The sequence below is a fragment of the Haemorhous mexicanus genome, chromosome 18 (assembly GCF_027477595.1).
Source record: "Haemorhous mexicanus isolate bHaeMex1 chromosome 18, bHaeMex1.pri, whole genome shotgun sequence".
Classification (NCBI taxonomy): domain Eukaryota; kingdom Metazoa; phylum Chordata; class Aves; order Passeriformes; family Fringillidae; genus Haemorhous; species Haemorhous mexicanus.
Window position 1 is genome coordinate 8,337,808 of NC_082358.1, and position 13,035 is coordinate 8,350,842.

A 13,035-nucleotide genomic window follows, 5' to 3' on the forward strand; every position below is an offset into this window, starting at 1 on the left:
AATTCATTTCCTCAAGTCTTTCCAGAGATGTTTCCCAGCCAGTTTGTTTTTTGCTGTAAGTGATCAGAAATAGTATTTTCCTCTTGTTGAGTATGAGAGGTATCTCTGAAAGGCAGTCACTGACCCATCTGAGAGTTTCTTTGACTAAAAACCAGTCTGATTTCTGAATGGAGTGCTTGGAATTTGATGGCACAGGGAATCTCATCACTATATCCTGCAGAAAGAGAGGAACAGGGGCAGTACAGTAAATGTGCTGAAAACGGCTTCTAATTGTGCCAGGGGAGGTTTAGGTTGGATATTAGGGGAAATTTCTTCCCTGACAGGGTGGCCAGGCACTAATACTGGTGGCCCCAGGGCAGTGGTGGAGTCCCCATCCTTGGAGGAACTTAAAAGCTGTGTGGATGTAGCACTTGGGGACACGGTGGCCTTGGCAGTGCCAGGGGGAAAATGGGACTCAATAATCCTGGAGGGCTTTTTCAACCCAAACAATTCAGTGATTTTTCCAAGATCACTCTTTCTGACCCTCTCTCTGAGGAAAGGCCTCTGCTTGCAAAACTTTACCACCCCAGGTAAGCCCTCAGAGCTCCTGCCAGCCTGAAGATGCTTTACACACAACAGCCTTACTTGAAACAGAGGGAAACCAGTTACCACCAGCTCTTTGTGTCCCACGGTGCAGCAGTGTCAGAGGGAGATGGCTGTCACTTGCTGTGGTGCCACTCACCCTTGGAGCCTCACATTCCATCTGCTCCCACCTCCCTGTGCATCCACAGCTCACAGGGGGAGGCTCCAGGGTGGCTGCCCCACCTCTGCTGTGGGGCCTCCCCCCTCCTGACAGCCACTGCCACAAACCTCTCCTGCCATGTCCTCCCCATTCTCCCAGAACTCCCTTCCTTGAGAGAAAAGCCAAGATTAAACACAGGTTTATATTCAGGTCTTGGAAACGGACCCACCTCCACCATCCCTCATTTTAATCTCATCTGCTCATCACTCCATAAATATCAACCTGCAGAGCTTTGGACATGTTAAGATTTATATCCATGCTGTCCCCTGAGATTTAATGCCTCCTGAATGTCCATTCATCCTTATGCATACCCTGGGGACAAAATCAGAGTCAGAGAAGATTGACAGGCAACCATTTTATGAAATATTTTCAAGAGGAAAATGTCGGCAAAACATCTGTTGGACTTGAAAACAAAAATTGCGCCAGTTCTTGTGTCCTACAGCTCTGACAGGTCAGACAAAAGAATTTTTTATATATAAATACAAATATATTTTTATATAAATAATAGAAATGTATATAACATAGCTATATATAATATTTAATATTATTGTATGTTGTCATACTGTTTCAATATTTATATATTGTTTAAATAAATATTTATACCTATAATAGTATATATCAAAGTTAAAGATATGTTCTTTAAAGGCCACAGTTCACAAAGCCAGCCAGCTGTGTTGAAAAAGAGAAGAATCATTTTTACAGAGAGTGGCCTTTGCCTCCTCAAAGCCGGGGTTGCCTTCTGAAAACTTCCTTTTTGGCCTTAGAAGTTTAGGTTTAGTTTAACTTTGTTCTTTCTCTATTAAAAAGAAAAGATTAAATGGAAGATAAAGATTGTCTTATTGACAGTTTACATCTGCACAGCCTCAAAAAGACCAATTTTTCAAGAGAGCCTGATTCATCAGCTTAACAGGTGTTACTCAAAAGAGAAACCCCATTTGTTTTGCCTTTCTTTGGCTGGGCTTTGCCTGGATCAAACCCAGCTCCCTTCCTGCAGCACAGCAGGACCACTCCATCCTGCCCAAGGCTATGCACCCATCCCTCCTCTCCAGCCCCACAGCAGTGCAGTTCCTTCCTTTCCCTAGGGCTGTTTACCCACACCAGACACCTTTGCAGTTGTCCCTGTACCACTCCATAGCACCATTTTGTTCTCATCCATTTATCCTCTTCTCCAACCTTCTCGAATTTCTCCTCCCATACACACCCACCACATTCTCTGGTCACACATTTAACACCCCTATTTCCACTCACTGCAAGCCCATTAACTCTCCAAATGGAATTTCTGTGAGGAACCAAGAGGACCAGACACCTCTGACCCCAAGAGATCTCCCTCACGAGGCTGCTCAGGTCTCATCCTGCAGATGATGCTTTGGGTTTGCTGCCTGCATTCAGAGCATCACCGGAGCAGAGCTGCCCTCCCTCCCCACGCACTGCCATCACCCAGAAGTGCTTATTATGAATTGGCAATGGCTCCATCTCACCTCACTTTCTCCACATGAGAAGATCAGTAATTCCTCAGCTGTCCTGACACAAATGATCTCTCCTCTGCCAGTAACCTGCAATAACAGCCCACATTATTACCCCCTTTTCCTGGTACTAGTACAGGGTTAGAGGCACAGGGTGTGCACCATCAGACTGCCCTGATATCTATGGTACAGCCCTTCGAGTTTACACTCCATCTTGCAAAAAATACTTTTCCCTTGTGAGCAGCAGATTCCAGCCTTATCCTTGACAACTCCCACCCCGAGCCTATTCCTGTGAAAGGACATTCCACCAGACAGCCTACGAGATGACTGAGTGCTCAAGCAGCCACATTAAACTGTGATATGATATGACAACAAGAAAGTTTCTGGCCTTTATTTGAAGGCTTTTTACCAGTTACAGTAAGAATTGTCATTGCAAACCAGGAATTTTTAAAAAAATGAATAATAAAAGTTAAAAAAAACATCCACGAGTCCACCTGCAAGTAAGACATGTTGGTACAGAAAGGAGACATGAGCTTTTGCTTCTTCCATTCTGTTTGTTTTTCAAAGAACTGATAGAACTAAGATACTAGGAAAGGTTGGATGCTATCAGAATCATTCCAGCAGGTGAGCATTTAACAGCATATACTGTACCAGGGTAACAGAGTAGCTATGTTAAGTCTATGGGTTTGAGTTGAGCCTATTGTAATTTGTTTCCCAAAAAGGACATTAAAAACCAGATTATGCCAAGATGTTATGATGGAGCCATAAGCTGGCTGCATGAGTTTGTCCCCATTCAGTTTACGACTCATCTTGGTAGCAAAGGAGTGATGTTAGCACCTGGAAATCTGAGCAGTGTGTGGCTGACCAGACTGCCACTGCAATTCAGCTTTATAATGCACATCCACGGGCCTCCCAAGGCACACCAGCAGCAATTCTGACTCCACCTTCTCTTAGCAGGAAAGGCCATTTACCTGCTTTGACCAAAATCAACCCATCTGATGACCTGTTGCTTCTCAGTTCCATACATGCAATCCTCTTGGAAAGAGACTTGAAGCAACCAGGTCCCAGTGTGCACAACTTCTGACCTCCCAAAAGTCATCTTCACCTTCAGCCACATCCTGCTGCCACCTTTTGCTTTGAGTTGCTGGAATTATGGAATATTTAGAGTCGAAAAAAAATATGCTTCCGACTTCAAAGCAAGGAAGTAATGGGAAAGAAGATTTTATGTGCATCAAACCCTGGCTCTATGTCCAGCCCCAGCTGTGCCACACCAGCAGGCAGTGCCAGCAGTGCCTGTTCTCCTCAGTAAGGCACCCACAGAGCCCTCAGGGGCAGGGAAGGTGCTCCCCAGCACAGGAGAAGCCCTGCAGGGATCGCTTCCCATTCCATGAGCACTTCTCTGCAGATGCTGGTCTGTGCACACAGCTGTGACAGGAACATTTAAGCTCATCTAAGAAACACAATTCAAGTCAAACAAATCAACTCAGTTTACAGTCAGTCTGCTCACAGAGCCTGGTGACAGAAACAATTAACATCTCGTTTGTCTGTAACTCATAACCAGTGTTTTAGCAGTTTCAAAACACGTTAAACACACGTAAAGTCATGTGACAGCATTCCTGTGACACATCCCTATTCCCACACCAGGAGGAGGAGGAGGAAGTCAATACCACAATAACATCCCATTGACTTGTGGGAAGGAAAACACAGAAAGAAAAAAACAACCCCAAAAAATAAAACAACCATTTGTGCCAGCACACTCCAAACAAAGTTCCAATACTGCTGCTACTGAGGTTAGCAATGCCTGGGGCTAGGGAATGGAAGCTGAAATTCCAGGTCCTGCAAGATTCATCGTGAAACTATCACGGGCTACAGCTCTGCCTAATCGTATCTGAAAGCATGAGAGACTCCAGCAGACATGACACTCTTGAAATACAGAACTTTATTTAGAAACTGCTTAAAATAGAAAAACCCTGTCAAGAAAAATCCAAGTCAAATATGGTTTCTCAGTAAAATGGAGTTTTAGGGCAACAGAAGTCTAAAAGGCCACAAGAGAAATAGCACCACTGCAATTTTAAACAATGGCTAGATACTTGCATTTTTGGCATTCACTGAATTTGGGTTTTTCTCTGAACTTCACAAAGATTCATGCACTACACAATTACCATAAAATGCTCTCCTACACACATTTTAGGACAAGCTACCACCAGAAACAAATGAATACAAGCACAACAGGACTGATCAATCTCAGTAGTGAAAGGGGGTCAGAAGTCTTGCAGGATCTTGCCAAACACAACAGTAATGAGGGGCATGATAGAAAAAAAAAAAAAGGACAGTTAAGGAAAGTATTTTAAATATTAATATTTAAGTTAGTCTCAGTACTGTATTTTCTGCAATAACATTAGCTCTGTTAGCCAGCATCTTTTAGTTTTTACCCCAGAAGACTACTGAACTGGCAAGTGTTATTACTAATATGCCCTGGTTCAAAGGGGGAAAAAAAAAAGAAAGCAGACAGAAAAATATGATCCTCATGTGCTCAATTCACTTTCATTCAAAGCCAGTTGCACAGTGCAAGTCCTGTTACAACTACTGGGCGTGTTCAGCATTCCTTGGGATGGGAAAGGGAAAAGTGAGAGAACAGAAAGGATTCCAACAGAAATGAAAATAAACAGAACAAATAAAAACAAGAGCTAGGATGAAAAATCACTTCTGAAGGACATTTTAGGCAGTAAGACTGTGTGCCCTTCACTTTGTTTTGCTTTTCTTACAGAAAACACAGTACGTTTTGGCAAAGCCACAATGCCACAGAAAAAGGCTTCAGCACTCTTCAAGGTAATTTATGTGTCTCAGCTGTTCATACTCCCTCTAATCTTGTGACAGGCAACATTAAGGCCCATTTCATCGAGAACTAATCACTTAGTAAGCAGCTTTACATAGGAATGGAGTTTTGTTTTAATAGCCCCTTTTGAGCACTTGCTGACACAGTGAGACTGCCACGCAAGGCCTCTCGGACAGCAGTGAATGGAGTTAAACAAACGTCTACCCCAATATGAAGCACATAAAATCTCCCATCACATTACTTCAATTTGGCATATGGAAGCATATTTTAAATACTCTTAAGGCATTTATTATAATTTCTGTTCTGCAATTTCACATTAACTCAATCTTTCTGTGAGTCAGTCTTTAATTTCTCTACTGCACACCGCCTTAGATACAAAAAGAGTCTTCCCACAAACCAGTGTTTTACCAGCAAACCATTCTGCAACAAGTTCCAAATATTCAGCCTCTTGCTCCCTAAATATACCACCTCGATGTGAATACTGCTCTGCTACAGCGTGAGAAAGAGCTCCTAACTCAAACCCACTGTAAAAGTGAAACTTCTGCAAAGTGCACTTTAAGAAGAGGTACTTTTTGCTTATGAGAAGAAACCAGTGAGTCCTCTAAGAATAAAGTGGAGTATTTTACAGTTAAGCACATGATCTGGGGCAAAGAATTCTGATGTTGCTGCTCTGCTGGTACAGTATGTGGTCTGTTAATACTCTTCTTGTTCCTCCTGCGGTGCTCCTTCGTCAGGTATCACAAAGCCTTCCTGAAGGGGAAGAAAACAAGTGCTTTAATGAAAAGCTGGTGTCAAACCAGTTCCTGGCTACTCTCTAGGTACTTTTTTTTTCCTCTTACTTCAGGTAAGACACCCTTAAGTCACTGTTTACAGTGTCAAGATGTATTATCAGAAGTACTTTCCTCATCTTTGATCTATCTGTTACATACTACTCATGAAAGGTCTACCTTGTTTGCTGTCTGACTAGAATTAAATTATCTGATGCTTTATTACAGGAAAAAGCTAGGCCATAAACCTCACAGGGGAAAAAAAAAGGTAGAACTGGAGGGAGGCAGGGAAAGCAAACCAGCTTCCAATTACAAAGGCAGGAAGAACTGTGCAACCCAGTCTATAACAGATTACTTACATCTGTGGCATAAAGAATTTCCACAATCCTCTGCAACACTGGATCATTCTCCCCTTCATTCTCCTGGCAGATCAATTCAATGTTCCTCAGTTTGCCAAAGTAGAAGTCTCTCTCCTTCTCCAAATCTTCAACAGTAAGTTTCAATGCGTTGATCTGCCAAAGGGCATCAATAATAATTATATCCACCAGAGATAGAACTCAGTAGGATCTATGCAAAAGGGGTGTCCCAAAAGTTCTCAGAAGGGTGTTGATATACAAAGCACTTCAGCAGTAACCAAGATATGGGGGAGGGGGGACTGTGAGAGGAGGAAAAGGACCATTTCTCAAATTTTAGTATCACTGCCACAACAAACATCCAGTCCAATACACACAAACCCACTTGGAAAGACTAAAGGCTGATTCCATGAAATAGGTAAAGCACTGACTGCCTGCAGTTCTCTCTGCTAACACATTCTTTCACAACAACTCTCCTGCTGCCAGCAGGTTCAGTTGTGTTGCACTCACTCCGGATTTCAGTGAGGGAGCAGCTGCTCATAGCTCCGTTGGAATGCTGGGAGAGCTGCAACACAGCTGTGGGAATACTTACAAACCCTGCTATGTGTGACACAGCCCACACTGGGGTGAAATGTCTGGCCACTCGTGTGCTACAGGAGGGGTTTTGCTTCCATCAGGAGAGCAAGACCATTATAACAAAGAGCTCCAATTAAGTGATTTTAAATGAGCTGATTCAGATCATTTTCTTCCATCTGCCTGACCCAGACATTCCCTGGTATTGGAAAAACAAATCTGCACACAACTCTATCAAGCAGAGGTGAGTCACAGGGCTGTCCTTACACACCTGCTCGATCAATCCTGCCGATTCATCGTCTCCTCCACCCTTTTTGCCCATCCCAGGCCCAGCTCTGGGACCTGCTGGGGTTCTCTGTGCAACAATGGGCCTCTGCGGCGCTGCAAGATCAATTCACCAATTAATTCCAGTTCTCCCTCCCATAAAGGTACTATCCCCCCTCCAAACATGCTTAGGCATGAAAGAGATTGAAGATATGTTCCTTCCTTAACTCCATGTAACATGCCCTTTCTTTTTGGCACACTTGGCACCAATCCTTGCCCTTCTCTCTTTTATAGAAGACTGTTCTTTCTGTAGCCTCCAGATACCTGGATACTAGGATACTACAGCAGACTCAGTCTTTGAGCCTGGCATCTCTGAAACAAGATGCAAAACACTAGAATCCCATACGCTTATTTTAAATTGCAACCCAGTCTTCATTTCCCCAGAGTTTTTCATGATCTAGATCATCTTTTAACTATTTTCTCTACCTGCACTGCCAGTACCGAGAGATTTCCTGGTTTTGTTCACAACTGGAGTAACAAGGTTTGGTGCTATTGTGTCTTGGCCTTGTCGAGCAGCAACAGGATCATACTCCTTCCCGTCATAGTTTGCATCAAAAAATTTTTTGAACCACTGAACAAATTCAAAGTTGTCCTGAAATTTTCCTTTCACTAGTTTGTCCACAGGAATTATCTGAAGAGGGGAAAAAAGAAAAAAAATAGACTCATTAAGGGTAAAGAACCTCTCTGTGATTTTATATAAAGTTTTAAAGTTAATGCACTCAAAAGATATGCAAATTTAATTCTCGTCCAGTCTAGGGAAAATCCCCCTTGACCACAACTATCAAATAATGGGATTTTTGTAATTATTGGAATGAAAACCAATCATGCTTTGCCTTTGAGGGTCCAAATAATTTTAAATGTTTCTGCTAGACCAAGTTTACAGACAAAACTTCTTCCTGTCCACATGAAGCTGGCTCTGATGGATCTGAACTGACCAACTCCAGAACTGCTACAAGAGCTAAACATCACTGTCAGATCAGACTCCAGCTTCTCTGGGATGAGGTGTATAACTAAAGACTTAAAAAATGCAGAAAATAGTGAAGTTTTGTTTGTAGAGAAATTTTTTTTTCATAAGGCATTTGGAAGCCAGGCTGGTTGTCCAGATGGGTTGTGTGGACAGACTGCATAAGCCACTGTCCCCAAGGAGAGACTGACTCTATGCTGGAGCTGCCAGCCATGGAATGAGACATCTTAAAGAAGGAAAAAGCTTCAACCCTGGATGTTCTGCATCCTACCAAACACTGGCTGTAACTATTACCTGAATAAATCCCATCTCCATCAGCAGAACTGTCATTCCATCTGAACAAGCTTTTTCACAATTTCATTTTCACTACTAAAAATCATGGATTTTAATATCTGGAGGCATTTAAAAGCCATGCAGATGTGGCACCTGGGGACATGGTTTACTGGTGGCCTTGGCAATGCTGGGAGAACAGTTGGATTTGATGGTCTCAGACAGATTTTCCAACCTTAACAATTATGTAATTCTATACACTTGTAAAGAGGAATTTGGAAGCCTTAGGAATATCACAGCAGTAGGTTATGGGAACATACCTTCTACAAAGATGGTCCAAAGAGGAAGCCCTGGCAAACCTTATCTCATAGAAATTCCAGTATTATTTTGTGCCACAGAAGTTTCCCAGCATTAAAAGGGTAACATTAATCTCATCATTAAGAACTGGAAACCTGACCTTGGCTGGAGCAAAGCAAAATGTGTCCTAACTGATGTGAGGCCCCCATGGCAAGCCAAAACAAAAGATTTTGAGACTTACAAACCAAAATCAAACTCTGTTCCCAGATTTATTCAGTTTTAAATCTGAAAGTTCATCTCATCTACATTAACATTAAAAGCAGAGAGTCAGTTATAGCCCAGCTTACTTTGTCAACACCCATTCGTTTAAAACCTGCTTGTAGAACCTTGAAGTTTTGAATGTACTCATGTTCCAATTTTGCTTGAAACTTCACTTTCTTGAGAGCTACAGAACCTGGGAAGAGCATGTCCATGAACTGACAGTATGCAGCACCTGCCAAAAGGAAAAGAACACAAATCCTGGGATGAATTAAGTCAGCTCAGCTAACTAACCTTTGTGAGTTTCTTTCCAGTCAGGTCAGCAAACTGACCTGACTCACTCCTCAGTCACACAAGCCCTTTAAAGGCAACAAAGGCAAGAAAACAGGAACCTTCAGTCTCCTTCTTGGTGCAACATGGCCATAAATAAGCTTAAAGGAGCTGGAGAACCAAACTTTTGGGCTCATGACTTGAACTCTTATGAATAAGAACAAACTTGCCTCCAGAATTCCAAGGGGAGAAAAAAAATCTAATGAATAACTTGACTTTCCTTTCTTTGTGGATATCAGTACAGTACAGATCTGAGATGTTACATGTGTCTAACAGGCATGCAATCTTCTCTTAACAACACTAATTGAACTAAATCAGAAAAAGCATTATTCTAAAAATTGTACTTAACCATTATTGAAATTGTAATACATTTACCTCCTACAAACAGAGCCTATACACAATTCAAGGTGCTCTCCAAGATAAGAGGCTAATGAAGCTGAATTATATTTAAAGTAGGCCTTAATTAAAGAACCAAAATAAGATAAGTGTTTCTTCTTATTAATTTAAATCCTTCATGTCCTCCAATTCAGCACTAGCTGAAGTAAGAGGAAAAGAGAGATTCAGTCCAGCCACAGAGTGGACAACCACCTTAATATTTGTAGAATATACACAGTAAAAAAAAAAAGAAAAAAAAAAAAAGAAAAAAAAAAGAAAAAGTAGTTTTAAACTAGATCCTCACTCTGCAGTGATGATGCACAACCATTAAAAGCACAAGCACAACATTCAGAGCATTATTCCCACACCAACACCAATGAATCAAGGAGTAAAGGAAACCCTAACCAAAGCCATCCAACAACTACACAAAAAGCTGTTGGGAGCTATCTGAAGGCCAAGAAGGAATATAGAAGAGCACTGTCCTCAACTACTCTGTTCATCTCAACCACATCCTACAACTGTTCACTCTCTTACCAAGATACTTTGCAGGCACTCCCACTTTCACCTGCTACCAGAAGACTAATGTCATTCACTGGTGCAAATTAAAGACAACAAACCAGCTCTTGCTGTTTGCTCTCCATTGTGTCTCAGTTCACTTGCTGCAGAGCTCCAATCCCAACTCAAACACAGAGAAGTTGCCAGAAACCAGGGGTTTGCTCACTATTGGCAGTCGGAGCGATAAGCGTGATGAAAACAGAGGGATCACAGCATAAGTCAAAGGGCAGCTCTTGTGCATTTATGCAACCTCAAACTGCTGCCCTTGCCAAAGACAGCAAAACAAGCTTGGGAGCTCCAGCTTCCACAGGACTATGACAGCAAAAGCCACTTCATCCCTGCCAAGGCAGGACGCATTATTGCAGATGCATAAAAGGGACATTACTCAGGACATACCACATCAACAGCTCTCAGTCTTTTCCCAAAAAGAGGTGAGCTGAAATTCTGCAGAGCCAGCACTAATTATCCTCACTTCAACACAGAGCTCTCACAGCATTCAAGCCTCACAACAATCCCATGCAAATCAACCCTGCACACCACAGGGCTTAACCTGCCTATCTGAAAGCAGACAGTGCTTATCACTTCCCTTCCTCCTGTGTCTTAGGTCTTTAGTTCCCTCACCCTTACAGTTCTTATCCATCATCTCACTAGACAAAAGCCACTACAAAAACCTCTTGTGAGTCCCTTGCTTTTCTGTAATCTTTGGGATTGTTTCTTCCATGGACTCAGCCACAGCCTGTACTGACAGTCCAAAAACTCACTTTTAATTAACTCCTCCTCTTATTCCACCTCTAATTTCCACACCTCTCCTTCCATGAGCAACACCTTATATTAAAGTCATTGCATGAGCCAAACTTCCACTTTTCAGTGACTGCCTGTTGTAGTTATCCAAATTATCTTGTACCCAAGCTGCATTCTTAGCCTTGGGTTTTTTTTTTTCAGCTCTTATTCCACAGACTATTATCTTTTATTTGTTCTTACAAGCCTCCTCTTCCCACACACTCCTCCCTACGATGACACTTGACTCCATTTCTGTACCACAGACACTTCCCCTTTCCTGCCTACTACTAGATATGAGATTCAGCTGTGCTGAAGCTAGTTCAAGCCCAGGTAAGCTGGGCTGACACAGACTGATGTGCTCCAGGACCAAGAGGAGTTGTAAAGGTGCACATGACCCAGCGAGTCACTGCTCTGTCCTCCTCACACTCCAGTACCCTTCCAGAACAAATCAGTTGTTTTTGCTAGTTACACTTGTAAGACTTACTCTATCCATGAAGATTAAACACTTAATTCCTCATGGGCAAACACCCTCTTCCTCAGAGTGTTTCTTTCACATTAATACCCATTGCTTATAGCATCTCTGCTATAGTGAGTCATGAGAACGTGCCTTTTCATTACACTGACATTATTAACAACCACTTCAATAACACTCCAACCATAACTGGATCATAACACTGACCACGAATCTGTTCACACCAGGAACGAAGCCAGGAGCACAGCTGCAGCAGAGCAGCACAGAGGATGCAGCCGCACCTCTACGGAACCAGGGTGCACATCCCACGTGGAAGTGCCCTCGGGGTGAACCCCCTTACCTGAGCACAGCTGTTCAATCTTGGTCAGCGTCAGCTGCAGAGACTCATTGATCCACGCCAGCATGTCATGTCGGCTCAAGTTATCGCTGGTCACTGAAGTAGAATACACATTCACTGCCATTTTCTGAAAGACAGAACCAGAAGTGTGAGCGCCACAGACGCCGGGCTGCGGTGGAGCCGCTTCCTTTAGAGCCTTCCCGAGCCATCAGCGAGTGAATCGCGGCGCAACCGCGGGCTGCCAACAGCTGGGAGGACCCTCCGGCACCACCCCTGCCAACGGCTCGGCTCCGGGATTTCGGAGGAAAAATGAGCACCGAGGCGCTCACGTGGGAACCGCTGAAAGGAATCACGGCTGCGGCAAGTTATTCATCCCTCTCCCCCACGCTACCGGGAACGGCCGAAGCACTTCCTCCGCGGCCACGGTATCTCCCCGGGGATCAATACCGAGCGGCCGGCCCCCGCCCAGCCCCGCCGGCACAAAGCGGAGCCGCCGGTGCAGCTGCCGCCGGGCAAGGCCGCCCGCGCTGCGGGCGGGGCACGGCCCGTGCTCTCCCCGCTCCTGCTCCTCACCACCCCCCGCCGGTCCCTCCGCCCCGCCACCCCCGGTCCCCGCCGCACCTCCGCCCGCCGAGGGGCGCGGCCCGGCCCTGCAGGCCTCGCGCCAGCACCCTCAGGGCGGCGGCGCCCCGCCCGGCCGCTCCCCGAGCCCGGGGCCCTCCCCGCTGCCGCCCGGCGGCCCCGCCGCGGCCCCGGCCCGGTACCTGCGCCGCGCTCGCCCCGTCGGCCCCGCGTTCAAACCGGCCCCGCCCGCCCTGACCGGGACCGCGTCACGCGCTCGCTGCGCGCCTGCGTCACGCGCACGTCACGGCCCGCGCGGGGAGCGCCGCGCGCCGGCCCGGGGCGGAGAACGGTTGTCAGGGGGTGGGGCGAACTCCTGCGTTGCTATGGAGATGCCACGCCCGCTCCGCCCGAGAGCTCGCCTGCCATTGGCCGAGCCACTGTCCCCGCCCACACCGGGGGTCCCGCGTGCCCGAGGATCGCGCCGGGCTCGGGCCTGAGGGTGCGACGGAGCCGCTGCGGCCGCGAGCACCGGGACGGCCGGACCCTGGACCCCGGCACTGCCCCGGCCCGGGACCCCCGGCACTGCCCAGCCCGAAACCCCCGGCACAGCCCGGCCCGGGACCCCCGGCACAGCCCCGGCCCTGGATCCTTGGCACAGCCTGGCCCCGAACCCAGCGGCACGGCCCAACACGGCTCCAGCTCTCCATCCCCGGCCACCTTGGTGTCACTGGTGTCA

The 13,035-nt window shown here is 45.6% G+C and overlaps 1 protein-coding gene across 4 annotated transcripts; it reads right to left on the reverse strand.

The window, feature by feature from the left end:
* Positions 1-2,610: 2,610 nt before the first annotated feature.
* On the reverse strand, positions 2,611-12,619 carry MAPRE1 (microtubule associated protein RP/EB family member 1). 4 transcript variants are annotated; one of them, XM_059863031.1, is made up of 7 exons: positions 12,500-12,619; positions 11,739-11,862; positions 8,976-9,121; positions 7,524-7,728; positions 7,045-7,154; positions 6,207-6,359; positions 2,611-5,830 (listed from the first exon to the last, which is right to left on the reverse strand). In XM_059863031.1, the coding sequence occupies exons 2-7, from the start codon at positions 11,857-11,859 to the stop codon at positions 5,774-5,776; spliced, it is 792 nt and encodes a 263-aa protein (XP_059719014.1). In that variant the 5' UTR covers positions 11,860-11,862; positions 12,500-12,619; the 3' UTR covers positions 2,611-5,773. The 4 variants fall into 4 exon arrangements, with proteins under 4 accessions (XP_059719014.1, XP_059719017.1, XP_059719016.1 ...); XM_059863034.1 differs by having other exon boundaries at positions 7,539-7,728; positions 12,500-12,534; XM_059863033.1 differs by lacking the exon at positions 12,500-12,619 and adding an exon at positions 12,357-12,378.
* Between the last annotated feature and the right edge of the window lie 416 nt (positions 12,620-13,035).